The 14,065-nt window shown below is 45.0% G+C and overlaps 1 protein-coding gene across 1 annotated transcript in view; it reads left to right on the top strand.

Moving 5' to 3' along the window:
• Positions 1–13,208, top strand: part of VIT (vitrin) — a 54,017-nt gene extending 40,809 nt beyond the window's left edge. Inside the window, exons 14-19 of the mRNA XM_041404311.1 lie at positions 3,258–3,320; positions 5,977–6,124; positions 6,317–6,420; positions 6,913–7,139; positions 9,215–9,728; positions 10,057–13,208. Coding sequence (XP_041260245.1) covers positions 3,258–3,320; positions 5,977–6,124; positions 6,317–6,420; positions 6,913–7,139; positions 9,215–9,728; positions 10,057–10,235 — 1,235 coding nt within the window. The 3' untranslated portion in view covers positions 10,236–13,208. The remainder of the gene's footprint in view (positions 1–3,257; positions 3,321–5,976; positions 6,125–6,316; positions 6,421–6,912; positions 7,140–9,214; positions 9,729–10,056) is intronic.
• Positions 13,209–14,065: the final 857 nt, after the last annotated feature.

The raw sequence follows: 14,065 nt of genomic DNA, 5'->3' as shown, positions 1-14,065 counted from the left end.
TTCCCATGGCAATACCAACAATAAATTGGACTGACAAAACAGGAAGGCCCATAGAAACTGACCACCTCCCCAATTAGTTGGGCAAGAGTATTTGGTGGGTGACCTTATTGTTCCACTAAGGACAGATCAGCCAGCTGACCCACAACCTTCAAGAATTGATAATAATTGCACTGGCAAATAAAAATGAAAAATGCTGCACTGCCTACACTTGAGTTTTCCATGCTGACAAAGCTAATGTCAGCTGTATGCCTGGGAAAAGAATATGGATTTTACAGGATGTAGATAAAGGCATGAGGCAAATAGTTATCTGTGAATTATCCTTCATATACAATTTAGTTGCTAAAATGGATGGCACATGTTAATTTCTAATTTCACTACAGTATTAAATCCACCTACTTTCTGTTCTGCAAAGAAGACAAGGTGGGGGGGAAATGCACATATGGGATACCAAGCTGGCACATGTGAGATATGCAGTGTGCAGGCTGCAGGATGAAGCATGGCTTTGGTCTGTTGCTGAGGAACTACTATGTGCCTGTGTAATTAAAGCCTGTACTGGAATATACACAGTCAGGAAGGCAGGCTGATGACTATTTCAGGTTAAAAAAAAAAAAAAACAAAAACAAAAACAAAAACCAATCTTTTCATCCATGTGGTTGACAAAGAGAGACTGTGCATGGCCAAGCTATATTGCCTTTAACTTCCACATCAGATAAACTAACCATAAGCTTGCACAATACTTGCCTTCCTTCAAAGGCAGATTTGGTTCATGTCAGCAAGACCTTCAGGCCTGAGAGAGGTCAGAAATGTTTCCTGCAGCAGATATCACTGGATGGAACTGTTTGGTGTCACCCCTGTCCCACATCATTTTTCCTCAGTCAGGAACAGGTGGCTAGCCTCAGGCAGTGCTGCTCCAGCACCATCACTTTACTTCTCCCTGCTGATGTTTCCCCCATCCAAATGGGCTCCCATGAGCAAATACACAACACCAGGTGCACTCTTCCCTGTTCCCTGCCTGGGAGCTCATCCCCAGTGTGCAAGACAAGAGGCACAAGCCAGCAGAGTGCTGGACAACACCTCCAGCTATAAGAGATTAAGCTGGTTGGAGCTTGGCTTGCCAGCCTGCTTTTGAATACATTCAGCCTGCTCTGGCACAAGAGGGCCAGCTCCACTAACTGTGGGAGAGAGGCTTTTCTGTCACAAGAGCCAGTGCCAGGATGGGTGGAGAGCTCCTATTCCCAGTCCAGAAAGTATCCTGTCCAAAGTCTGGGCAGGAGCACAGGGAACATATACACAGTGGAGGCACCACATACACAGTGACAAAAAGCAGCACTAGCCCTGGGGCTCTCCTAACCTGGCCAGACATAGCAGGGAAATTCTCAAACAAAGCACACAAAGCAATCACCAACACTTGCTGTAAACAAAGTAGGGCAACTCTTTGTGCTCTTTGCCTGCTTCACTCACAGGCAGCCTCATGGGCTCCCATACAAGGCCAAGCCCTGTGCCCCAGCTACCTCCATGTCCTGGCTCTAGCAACAGGCCACAGCAGATGCCTGGGGACAAGCAAAGCAGAGAGAAATCACTGCTTTGGTGCTGCTGTTAGCAGCTCTGTTTGGTCCCTGTAGTAGAAACTTTCTGCACTGGCAGCTGAATTTCAAACTGAGAAGCCAAAGCACCCCTGTCTGGTACGGATGCTGCCATGTGCTGAAGCCTCCAAGCAGGGATCAGGTACCAATCAGGTCAGCTTTACACCAGGTCCTGCCTACTTGGACTTAACACAAACATGGCCCCTGACCCAAAACTATGTGCAGCTTTTAGCATGCAGCTAGAAGGACTCAAAAATATTGCATTTGACAATTATGAGAGGTAAAATTTTAGACTTAACTGGAAAAGAAACAGGAGCAGTTACAGAGTGGGATGGAGCCTGGTACTTCCCTTCATTTTCTTCACAGTATTCTGCCTTATTATGGCTTGGTCCTTAATACCTTCAGCAGCCAGCTATCTCCCATCATATTTAAGTGGTGACCTTCCCTGATGTCCCTTTACATACACTGATGCTCTCATGCTTGGCTTGCTCATGGCTGGCTGCTGTGGAGAGACAAAGTCTGTGGTACCTAGTAATCTCTCATTTTCAATTTTCTTTATAAAGCTTACACATTCTAAAATTATCTTTTCACTGTGTCTCTGAAGTCAGTAATCTTTCTTTAACTTACTTGGTGATGAAGATTTTAAGGAAATCTTCTTCCTACTTTTCTTTAAAAATCTAACATGCAGTTTACAAAAATAATAAGCTGTTTTCCGTTCTTTAGACCAACAGCTTTCTTGATGAGTGCCCAGTTTGTAGCTTGTCTGATCATTGCTGTCCCTTCTGAGGATTATCCTAGATAAATCCCCTTAATCTTGTCATGCTGTACTGAAAACACACAGCTCTTTCCCCTTGCTTGGAAGGGAGATGCTGGACTGTAGGAGAGTCTTGACAGACATTCAAGTCATGAGTGAAGTTCAGCATTTTTAGATCTTCTGACAGGAGCCTGATGGTGTCCTGTGAGTCAGTACCTTTCACAAGGACATAAACTCATCTTTTCAAGGCTGCTACCACCCAAATACTTCACAAGAATCCAGTAGTGACCCGTGAGACTTTCCTTTGACTTAACCATAGCTCTCTGTTGCCCTGTTTCTTTTGTGCTTTGCAAAACAACCCAGACTTCTGAGGGCACCTGAGGAGCTGTGGCTTGCATTGCTTCCCCAGCTGTAACGAGCTGGAGTTAGTTGCTGCCTATGCTTTCCTCTCCAGACAGAAAACAACATGATAAATCTGCTGCTTATCCACTTCAGACATTGTGCAGCTCATTTTAAGGCACAGTGAGCCAGTGGGGTGGCAGTGCTGGTTTTCAGAAGATTGCTGGGAGTCACCATGCAACACCATGGCCACCAGTCTCTGCTCTTGAGGAGCTCACTACTTGTGCATGATGCTCCTAAGCCCTGGCACTTAGAGAACTGACTCCCAAACGGGAACACCTCAAAGCAGGTGCTAGGAGAGATTTTGGTGGCATTCCTAGAAATGTCTCTGCTCTTGTTTTACCCCAGGAGTGATGTAGATGAAAAAAGGCAAGCTCCAAGGATGTCCTCCCCCTCCCTGTTTCCCTCCCACATCAATCCTCAGGCCAGGGGGTCTCTGAGGTGACCCTGTTCCCCGTTTCCTTAAAGAGAAGGGCAGCCATCAAGCACACACTGATACATCCTTTCCTTTCTCTATCTAGGCTTCAGTTCAAAGGAAGAATTGAATCCAAAGCCACTGGAATCTATCTCCCAGGGGAATCAGAGTATGTACTTCAGAATTAACTTCATAATTAAGCAACATTATTAATTACATATTGCTAGAATGCATTCAAATTAAATAGCAAAAGGTAAGTTTTCAAGAAAGCCTAAGAAAATCCAGAAGCACATTTTTCCCTTGCAGAGAAAAAGTGAGCACTCTCTGCTGACCCCTCTTATACACAGAATTGGTTTTTGCTTCTACAGGGAAGGAAATAACAGCCAAAATTTAGCTTACCTGGGCAGCGAGATGGTGGCTGCTCCCTACCACCTCTTCCCAGGCAGTATCAGCTCCAGGCTCCCAGGAGAGCTTCTTCACTCAGGTACTTTGGTGGCAGAAGACAGCAATCCAGTGTGCTGCAGAGCAGGCTCCCATGGCTATGCTGTGTGCAGGCACCCTTCCCACAGCAGTGGGTGGGAGGGAAGGAACCACCTGAGAAAGGGACCCAACGCCTGCACAGCCAGGAGGGAGAGGATGCAGAGGGATCATCAAGAACCACCCAAGTTCAGAGAAAAAAAATGCAGGTTCCCCTACTCTGAAATCTTCTACAGCCCTTTATAAAGGCAGATTTATCCATTAAGCCATCTTTAGTTGAGGCCCAAAGCAGCAGAAGAAAGAGAAAGCAAGTTCATAGTGGAGAGATGGGGTCACCTGCCACCTCTTCATCAGAAGCCACCCCAAAGAGAGGGTTCACCCTTCCAACAGCACCTGGGTCCTCTCTTGCCCATCCTTGGGCAGCTGAACACTGTCTGGACTCTTTACAGTAACTACTGAACCAAATGTCTATGTATTCTCAGGCATTTCTCTTAATATTTAAAGAATTCTTTTGCCTATCAAAGATGAAAAATATACCTGAAACTGATACAGAAATAAGGGAAAGAAAAAAAAGGGAAGGCTCTGCCCTATAGACCCCACTGCACTGCAGAAAAACAGAACTTGGTGCAGTGGAGACGCCAGCAAGGACAGCTGTGCTTCCAGAAGTTAAACTGAAATAAGTCACACCACAAACGAAATTTTCATTCCACTGATAACTCTAGGACCATAAAAGTCCCATTTCAGATCTTGCCTCCCTGCAAATCAGAAAGTGCTCACCTCCCTATGAAGCACCTTAGCCTGTGCTCTTGCAGTGTCCCTCTCATGTCCCAGCAGTGAATCGGAATCCTCCAAGAAACCAAGTCTGTCTATGAGTGTATGTAAATCTTTGCCTCCCCAGACCCTGCTGGCTAACAAACTGCCCACTTTCCACACATAGATCTCATGAACTAGTTTCCTTTGAAGGACAAGAAATTCAGGAAAACTTGGCTGTTAATTGAGGTATTTGTTGTGGGTTCCCGACCTTGCCTCACGATCTGCTGTGAGAGGACATAGTTCTCAGTCACGCTCCTGTAATTCAGCATTATTAGAATTAGAAAAAAGAGACAGCTATGGGAGAAAAAATTGAAGGTAATGAGATGGGAGGCAGTTGCATAAGCCACTAAGAACAATTGGTGCTTTGTAGCCTTCAGGCTACCTAATGATTAAAACACAGTAGTTTGAACATTCTGATTGGTAGGAGGCATCATCAGAGGGAAATCAAGAGATGGGGATGACCCAGATGCTGGAGGGGGAAAATGTTAATTAGCGCTCTAGTTAAGCCAAATTTTGATCCCACTCTCAGTCGCAGACCAAAGTTGAATGTTTCACCACTAACTTGCAGAAGGCAGATTGGCAGAGATGAAGACAGCATTTGCAGCGCAAAGATAAGGGTTCATCTATGTAATGAAAGGGAAGAGTTAGTTTGGGTACAGGCATACCTTTTATAGAACATTGCTTTCAGCCCAGAGAGGAAACACACAACAGCACACTGCTGCTGCTGCTGCACACACGGGTACAAGGCTACAACAGTATGTGAAAGAACAGCCCCCATCCAGTCTGAACATCCCAAGCAAAATCATCATCCTTGATGTTAGCTCCAGCCCAGAAGGAAACTGATGAACAATTCTCATTCAGAAGTGCAGAGCTGTTGTCAGTAATCTGGATTGTAATCACCTTGAAGAGACCCCACAATGTTCCTCCCCTGAGGCACATCCCAGGCATCCCACATTTCAGGAACTTCCCTGCCTTCTGAGCAACATTAACACAGTAAGTGTTCCTGTTATGTCTATGACATCAATTAAGTCCACAAGAGCATCACCAAGGAAATTCCCTTAGTTTGTGCTCTGCAGATGGCCAGACCACAAAATCCAAGCACCCAAAATCCAAGCACCATGGCTGGTTTTACAAACTCCCATCACCTCTGGATTGCAAAAAAAGCGTGCTGAGCCCAAGACATGGCTCTGAGGGCGCAGGATATACAAGTCAGCTTGCTCCTGTGTGGCTGACCTCCCTGGCCCCCAAAATGCAGTGCTCCCAGACTGACCCCTGTGAAAAGATTCTTGCCTTTTTCTCATACAGCCAAGCTTAGATGTTGTATGGGACAAAGTCATGCCAAGAACTGTGTTTACTAACCAGTAGGACAGACTTGAGCTGCCAACTGTGACTTGTCCTCGTCAAAGGCTTTTTGTAGAGTTTACACAGCAGGACAATTCACTGGATGGAGACTTTTTAGGTCTTTGCTGCTTGCAAGAAGCACAGCAATCAGAAAGGACTAAAAATATCTTCCATGTTTCCTTATCTCTCCTCAGATTGCAAGGTTGATTTGTCCTTCTTAATGGATGGGAGCTGGAGCATTGGCAAACGCCGCTTTCAGCTCCAGAAGCGGTTCCTTGGTAACATGGCGCAAGCCCTTGGCATCGGCAGCGCTGGGCCTCTGATGGGCATTGTTCAGTATGGGTAAGAGTTTCCCAGACATTCCCATTGCCACAGGCCATGACTGCACACTCTGGCAGCTGTAGCTCTAAGCTGATACGTGCTAAGGCCTCACTCCAGCTTGCACCGAGGAGCCAGGCAGCACAGACAAGCCCTACGACTTTTGTGTTGTACGTGAAGCAAAACACTGACATTTGCTCTAATTTCTCCTTTTAGTGATGACCCTTCCACAGAATTTAACTTAAAAACTTATGCCAACTCCAAGGATCTACGGAATGCCATTGAGAAAATTCAACAGAAAGGAGGACTTTCCAATGTTGGTAGGTGATGGGGCTGCTTGCACATCCTCCACTCAGGGAGGGCTTCAGAGCCTGGGCTATAGCAAGCCCACACCTCCTCAGAGGATACAGAGGCTGGGACCAAACAGTGCTTACTGCTAGGGCCAGGCTGGTGAGGGAGCACTGCTCCCACCATGACCTGCATGTGTTGATCCCAGGCCCTGCAAATCCATAACAAGTTGACAGGACATACAGACAGTTCTCATCAATGCTTTGGGGATCCTTGATAACCCAGCTCATCACCCCCAGCCTCTCTGGGGCACAGGGAGGGGGTTCAGTGCAGGAGGGCTCAGGAAGCACTGGCACCAGTAGCAGTGGTCTCTCTTCCTGCTCACACAGCCACAGAAACTGCTTTCCCCAGCTCTCTGCAGCCTCCAACACTTGAGCCAGCTCTCTGCCTCCTATTTCATGGGATATTATCAGACAGAGTGCTCCCAGATCTGTGACCCCTCATCAACTCCTCTTCTATTACAGGGAAGGCACTTTCATTTGTTAACAAAAACTTCTTTCTGGATGCTAATGGAAACCGAGGTGGAGCACCCAATGTGGTTGTAGTGATGGTGGATGGGTGGCCGACCGACCGAGTGGAGGAGGCCTCCAGGCTGGCCAGAGAATCAGGGATCAACATTTTCTTTGTCACTGTTGAAGCAGCTGCTCAAAGTGAAAAGCAGAATGTTATTGAACCAAACTTTGTGGACAAGGTAACTTGTGGCCTGAGTCTGACCAGGACTGAGTCTGAGCATTTGACCAGACTCTGTCTGACAAAACTTTCCAACCTACTTAGCATTCAGGGCATTTCCTTTTCCTTCTTACCACTTATGGTTATTCCTTTTCCTTCTCGTACATACTGTCTTTAGTTTTTCTGGACAAAAACCAGGCAGTAATGCTGAGGTCAGAAAGGGGATGAAGTCAGTACAGTTCTGGTACTAGGTACATCATCAAGCAAATGGCTTTTGACTGACTAAACCTTCGCACACACCTGCAGTTGTACTGAGATGAGCAGCTTTCCAAACACACAGTATTTGGAAAATGACAAAGTACAATTGCAGCTTGAGCAATTTGGAATTGTTTTTTCCACAAACCTCCTGCTGTGCATCTCCCGCTAGGGAAAGGGTGAGAAGTCCTGTCAACCTAATGTAAATGTTGCATTTACGAACAGCAGCCCACACTAGCAAAGGTTGGCACAGTCCCAACACAAGCACTAGTTTTTCAGCTATACTGGATAACTCAAACATTTTCTTTTTACTGTTGATGAAGGCTATTTTTCAGTGATTTGTTTCTGCTTCTACGGACTTCATGGTAGCTCTTGGAAAAATGGTAAATCCCTATCATACGCAGAAAAAAAAAAAAGAGAATGCAAGCTTTGATTGATTTGTATTTGGCACCAACACTAGCTGTGTAATAACAGTGCTTCAGAACAAGCCGGTACTCTGCTAGGGCAGGACATACCTACCAAGTGGCAGACCAGGCTGGGCCTAGGAAACAGGGTTATCTGGTATTTTCAGAAAACAGATTCCCACCTGAGCTGGGTTGTTCTGCCATAAATAATCTCCCATGAGCTTCAGAGCTGCTCCAGAGAGTTGCACTGTCTCTGGTCAGCATATAATTGGATTGTAGTCTCATTTGCATATAATGTTTTTAAAAGAACAAAGCTACAGTGAGTCTCTGCAAACCTGCCAGAGACACAGCAGAAGGGAGAGTAGAGTGGGCTCAGAACAGCAAGGTAAGGAGGGAGTGGTGGCTTGACACTGCTGCATCATAACACTAAAATAGAAGTGAGACAGTAAGAAGAGCAAATGAGAGCAGGACACCACAAGGAGCCCAGACTGGAGGCAACTGTTAACTTCCTTGGAGCTGTTAGGCTTTATGCAAATCAAGATCAGTGCCTTGGTCTTTTAAAACAGTCAGATACACACACACCACCACAAAGCTGACAGATAAAGCCTGGCTTAACAAAATATTCTCACCCAGAGAACTGAGTAATTGGCCTTTAAGAAGCACTAAAGCCAAAGACAATTTGATCCAGCCTGTTTGCACCACTTCCCTCCTTGCCCTACCCTTCCCCTCCTCCACCCCTTGACTCTTCCCACGTCCTCTTCTGTGGCAGCCCTACTTCCTACCCACACTCACCTGACTCCCACTAACCCTATAGAAGCCTCCTACAGATCTGGCCTTATGAGTATTTACTTATAAATGTTAATGGGTTTGGTTTTAGTTTTTTTACTATTTCTCAGAGCCAACACAATGAGCCTGATTTTTCTCTGCTTAGAAAGGTATGAACCAAGTTATCCTCAGCTTAAGCCCCAGGTTTCACTTCAAAGTAGTAGGGTTTGTCAACTGGCAAAACTTTCTTTGTTGTCCTGAATGATGGGTGCTAAAGTTGCTACCTGGCAAGGACACAGGCTCCTGTAATGTCCATGGCAGCCATGCTAAGAGCAGCTCTGTGATTTGGATGCTTTCCCCACGAACAATGTGACTCACATAAAAAAGCCTGACAGGTGGCAAACTTGCTTATTACAATTTTTTCACTACTATAATATCAGCTCCATCCCACAGTTTAAGAAAAAAAAAGCAGGAAAAACTGTCACATTACACAAGTATCTGTGATGTTACACTGACATCATTTCCCAGAGAAGCAGATGGTGATTTCAGGAGAGGCCATTTCAGACTCCAGCATTGCTCTTTCCAGGAGCCTATATTTACAATTTAGCTACATACCCTAGCAGGAACAGGCAGACTGAATTTCCATTGCGTTTATCCTCGTGTTGCCTCGCAGGCAGTGTGCAGGACAAGTGGTTTCTATTCCATCAACGTACCCAGCTGGTTCAGCCTCCACAAGGTGGTGCAGCCCCTGGTGAAGCGGGTGTGCGACACGGACCGGCTGGCTTGCAGCAAGACGTGCCTCAACGCCGCCGACATCGGCTTCGTGATCGACGGCTCCAGCAGCGTCGGCACCGGCAACTTCCGCACGGTTCTCCAGTTTGTGGCCAACATCAGCAAGGAGTTCGAGATTTCGGACACTGACACGCGCATCGGAGCTGTGCAGTACACCTACGAGCAGAGGCTGGAGTTCAGCTTTGACAAGTACAGCACGAAGCAGGACGTGCTGAACGCCATCAAAAGGATCAGTTACTGGAGTGGGGGCACCAGCACGGGAGCAGCCATCAGCTATGCCTCAGAGCAGCTGTTCAGCAAGTCCAAACCCAACAAAAGGAAGATCATGATTCTCATCACAGATGGCAGGTCTTACGATGATGTCAGCGTGCCAGCCATGGCAGCTCACCAAAATGGTAAGGTCTTCTATCACTGCCTGCTCTCCCCTCATGCCTCAGCACTTATCCAGGTCATATAAATGCAGTTTGCTATAATTTGAAGGCACTGGATGAAACCTTATGAAGGAAGAGTAGTACTTTTCTCTGGGTTCCCATTGAGCTCCAGCCAGATCAGCATCTGTTTAATAGCTGAATAAGGAACTTCAGAAAAAAAAAACAACTTATAAATCATCACAAATGCAGCAATGTCTAGGAGATCTCAAACTACATTTGCAGAATTGGTCTTAATTAGATCTACTGCAGTGAAAACTTTCATGCTTTTTCTAAACTTTGGATTTCTTTCCAGGAGTCATCGCTTATTCCGTTGGAGTTGCTTGGGCAGCTCCAGATGAACTGGAAGCCATTGCATCAGACCCTCCTAAGGAGCATTCCTTCTTTGTGGATGAATTTGACAACCTCTACCGCTATGTTAATCAGCTCATCCAAAACATTTGCACAGAGTTTAATTCCCAGCCACGGAACTGATGGACCCAAGCAGGGCAAGACCCTTGGGTGCTGTGCTAAAGGCATGACAAGTGCCACAGAAACAATGCCAGTCCTCAGTTCAAGAAACACTGGAAGTGTTTCCCTCCGGCACTTTCCAGTCAGCAAGGTTGATTGCAGCTCTGTTCCTATGCATGATAATGCTCTGCGTAGACTGTTGATTTTTTTTTTTTCTCCCACTGTGGGCATCAGAAACTGATTTAGATGGATAGCAGAAGAGGCAGTAAACATGGAGGAAATAACTGCAGCTGTTTTGAAGAGTTACTTCCAGCATAGAGCCCCAGCTTGCCCAATTCTCATCTTTGGACACACACAAGTTTCTTAACACATGCCATCTGCTCCCTGAAGTGACCTCCCAGGTCCCTTCAGGGAGTGGCCAAGCTGCTGAGCTGCTGTGGTAGAAACACCTCATGTGGCACTGCCCACCAGATGACACACAGATCAGGGCTCAAATACCAGACAGAGGGGGAACACAATTTCAGTACCTTAAAAGCAGGTACTCTCTCCACACTGCTGTCTTGTCAGTAAGTTAAGCTTCAGCTAGTATCAACTCAAGTACTGAGATTTATCCAAACCCTGAGAAACTGGAAAGCAAGAGAGAGGAAAGGTTCAAACCCCAGGACCCTACAGCTCTGCCTCTTTTACCCTACAACCCCATTAAAGTCTCAAATCCACAAGGCAGCCAACACGCAGGAACTGGAATCTAGTCTCCCACAACACTGCATTAATTACTTGATCTTGAGAAGTGTCTGTACCCCTCAGCTTCATCCTTCACTCTTGGATGGTTCAAGGCCTGCAGGGCCACAGGAGTGTTGCCAGGACACAGAAGACTCTTTCAGAAAAACTGCAGGTTTAAGCTGCTCACAATCACTAAAGCATTTAAGACCCCATCACTGTCATTAAATCAACACTCAGAAGTGAAGTCTCTAGTGTCAGGAGAGCTATTCAAGAGCCATTAACAGGATTTAAGAGGAAATTATCTGAAGTTCTGTATTATACACTGGGAAAAGCAGAATTTCAAGCATTTACAGAGATACTCTCCCTCAAATTTAGGACTGGCTTTTCTTTTATGGACTGATTTCAAAATGTACCTATTACAGCCCTGGATCTGTCAGAACACACAATAGTTTAAGTGGAGAACTACCCATGTCACTAGTCAGTGCAGAAGGAGGGACCAAAATAACTGCACTCTATTTAGGAAGCAGCAGTTGCTGGTTATATTCCATCCAGTATCATTAAAGAAAATACATTCATTAAGCAAAGTTATCAAAGGAGCCAATAAAAACCATGAGTGTTCACACTCCTTACAGCAATCAGAGCCATGCTGTGCCAGGCTTGTGAAACTAACAGGAAATGGAAAGAAATTAAAACTCAGATTTGCCATATTACTTGCAAATCAGGCTCTTAACAGCATTTATAGTTTTAATAACCATGAGCCAAGATATTTATTAGCCACATAAATCCTAATTGAATTGCCATAAGGGAAACTCATCACCAAAAATAGCACAATTTTTAAAATCATTATGTTTGGAAATATGACTGAAGTAGCTTATAACCTGTCAACTAAGTAAGCAAAATGCAAATTAATGAAAACAGCAGATTCTGCATGATCCCTCTGGTGGGGTAACATAAGCCAGGCTGGGGTCCTCTCAAGAGGTTATCAAAACCAATTTTGGATGAAACAGTGGTTTTACACAGTGAAAGTTCATCACTTCCGCTTAGAAGAAACATTAAGGTCCAGCTTTAACTGAGTATCATCAATTCAACCATTCTATCCAGACTGAAAGCACAGGACACTGTTAGCATCCACAAATATATTTGTATGCAGAGTTTTTACCACTAATCTCTGCTGCTGCACTTCACAGCAATAGCTTTTGGCTTGAAAAAATGATTAAGGATAGAGAGCTAGGCATGAGCAGAGCAACTCCTGATATCCCCCATCTCCTGACCCAGCTCCTCACTACCCTTCTGCTGAACACTTCTCTGTCAACATGGGACATTGCATGGACAAAACTCAAACCCATAAGCTGAATTTACTGGGGACTTCAGTTCAGGCACCAGATTTATTGTCTGAAAACCTGTTTGTTTGGGGCTTGATTTGGGGCTGCCCGAGAAAAAGGCCTAAACCCTAACTTATAGTTACTCTTAATACTGTGGTTTAATTTTTAATGCAGCAGCTCACCACCACATATTGTTCTCCATACTGAATGTACTCTTGCAGCACCAAAGACTGGTACCCTGCAGAGGCTCCCCAATGCTTCACTTGTGCAGTGGCAGCCCAGACATTAGGAGCAGCTAGAGCACACATGCTCTTTAGGATTTGCTAAGGGATATATGCATATGGGATATAATTTTTTCCTAAAGCTTAAAGTTTAAGCAATGACATTAAGCTTTCAAATGCTTTTTCACAGGAAGGTTGCACAGCTATCTTTTGTCAAGCATTTATAAGGGACACTTCATGGTTTGTTGTTCAAATGGTTTATCTTAAGTTTACAGAACAACTATGGTGCTTGTTTCTCAATGTGCATTTTTATTTACTTCTTGGGATGATCCTGAAATTGTCAAAACTCAAACTGTGAAAGGGGTTCAATCCAACTCTCGTCTAAACATAGATGTCCTATTCATAAGCACCGTAAACTTAAGTGGAAGTCTCAAAATTTTGAATACACCCTTCCATGCAATCACAGAACACACTTCTTTTCACCTTTACCTTTCATAGCAATCAAATCACTTGCCGCCCACTAAAGTCTCTAAATACTGTTTTATTAAAAACAAGGTAACTTACATATACAGATAAATGTTCAAAGGGATATATTTGTTTGAAGAAAGCAGAACTCCTTCTGTAACATATACAAGCTATTTTGAGCTTATCAACATAAGTTGCTATATCTTTTGCAATAAAATTGTCTTAAAAGCACATGCAATGCATGTCATTTCATATGGGGTTAAAAAATAAACAGCAAATACAACCCATGAAATTTTGGTGTCTGAAACACATCTGAGATTATTACTACATTATGGAAGACTTTAGCAAGGTTGGCAAAGTTCTGGATGTTTCAGTGTTGTCCTTCTACATGCTCAGATGAAAAAGATCCTTAGAGTGAGCTACCACAAAGAGGCATCAGTCAACTGAAACAAAGCCTAATGACTGAAGGGCATCAAAATTATATGTACTTTCCAAGGTCTGCAAGATCATGTCTTATTTGGAATCAGACTTCCTTTGGAAGCTGAAAAAAAATAACACCAGCTCTACACACTTTGTAGATGTGGGACTGAATCAAGAGGATCTAAATGTCCAGCCACTTGATGCTGGGCCACTTAGTTTCGGATGTCTGACCAGTTCAGTGGAACTTGCTGTGTGGCAGAGGCATGCCCACGAGAACAGACGGGAGCTGTCTGAACTAGCTGCTGCATACAGAGTCTAGAGGGTGGTGTCTGATCACTCTCTCCCTAAGAAATAAGTTTCTTAGCACTCAGAGCTGGGCTGGGGGCTTATCAGTGCTCAGCAACCACAATGCAGAACACCCACCTGGAAATACTGCCTGACGTCCATGCTCTGGAAGCCCTGGCAGAGCTCCGTTTCAGCATCTCTTGCCAACTCCAGCATTAGCCACTCACATTTTCAGTGAGTCACCAAATTCAATTAGGCATTCAGCCATCTCTTCACAGAGAAGTAACTCAAAGTCCTGTTTCTCCAGAGCAGGTCACAGCATTTCTGCTGCCACTGTGCCACCCGGCACAGAAGGCATTGTCCACAGTGTGCACTTCCTGCTCCTCCACTGCTGCTGCTTTGCTGGTTTGGCAAGAGGAGA

The sequence above is a fragment of the Onychostruthus taczanowskii genome, unplaced genomic scaffold (genome assembly GCF_017590055.1).
Source record: "Onychostruthus taczanowskii isolate IOZ18803 unplaced genomic scaffold, ASM1759005v1 scaffold21, whole genome shotgun sequence".
NCBI lineage: Eukaryota > Metazoa > Chordata > Aves > Passeriformes > Passeridae > Onychostruthus > Onychostruthus taczanowskii.
This window is presented reverse-complemented; position numbering and strand designations above follow the sequence as displayed.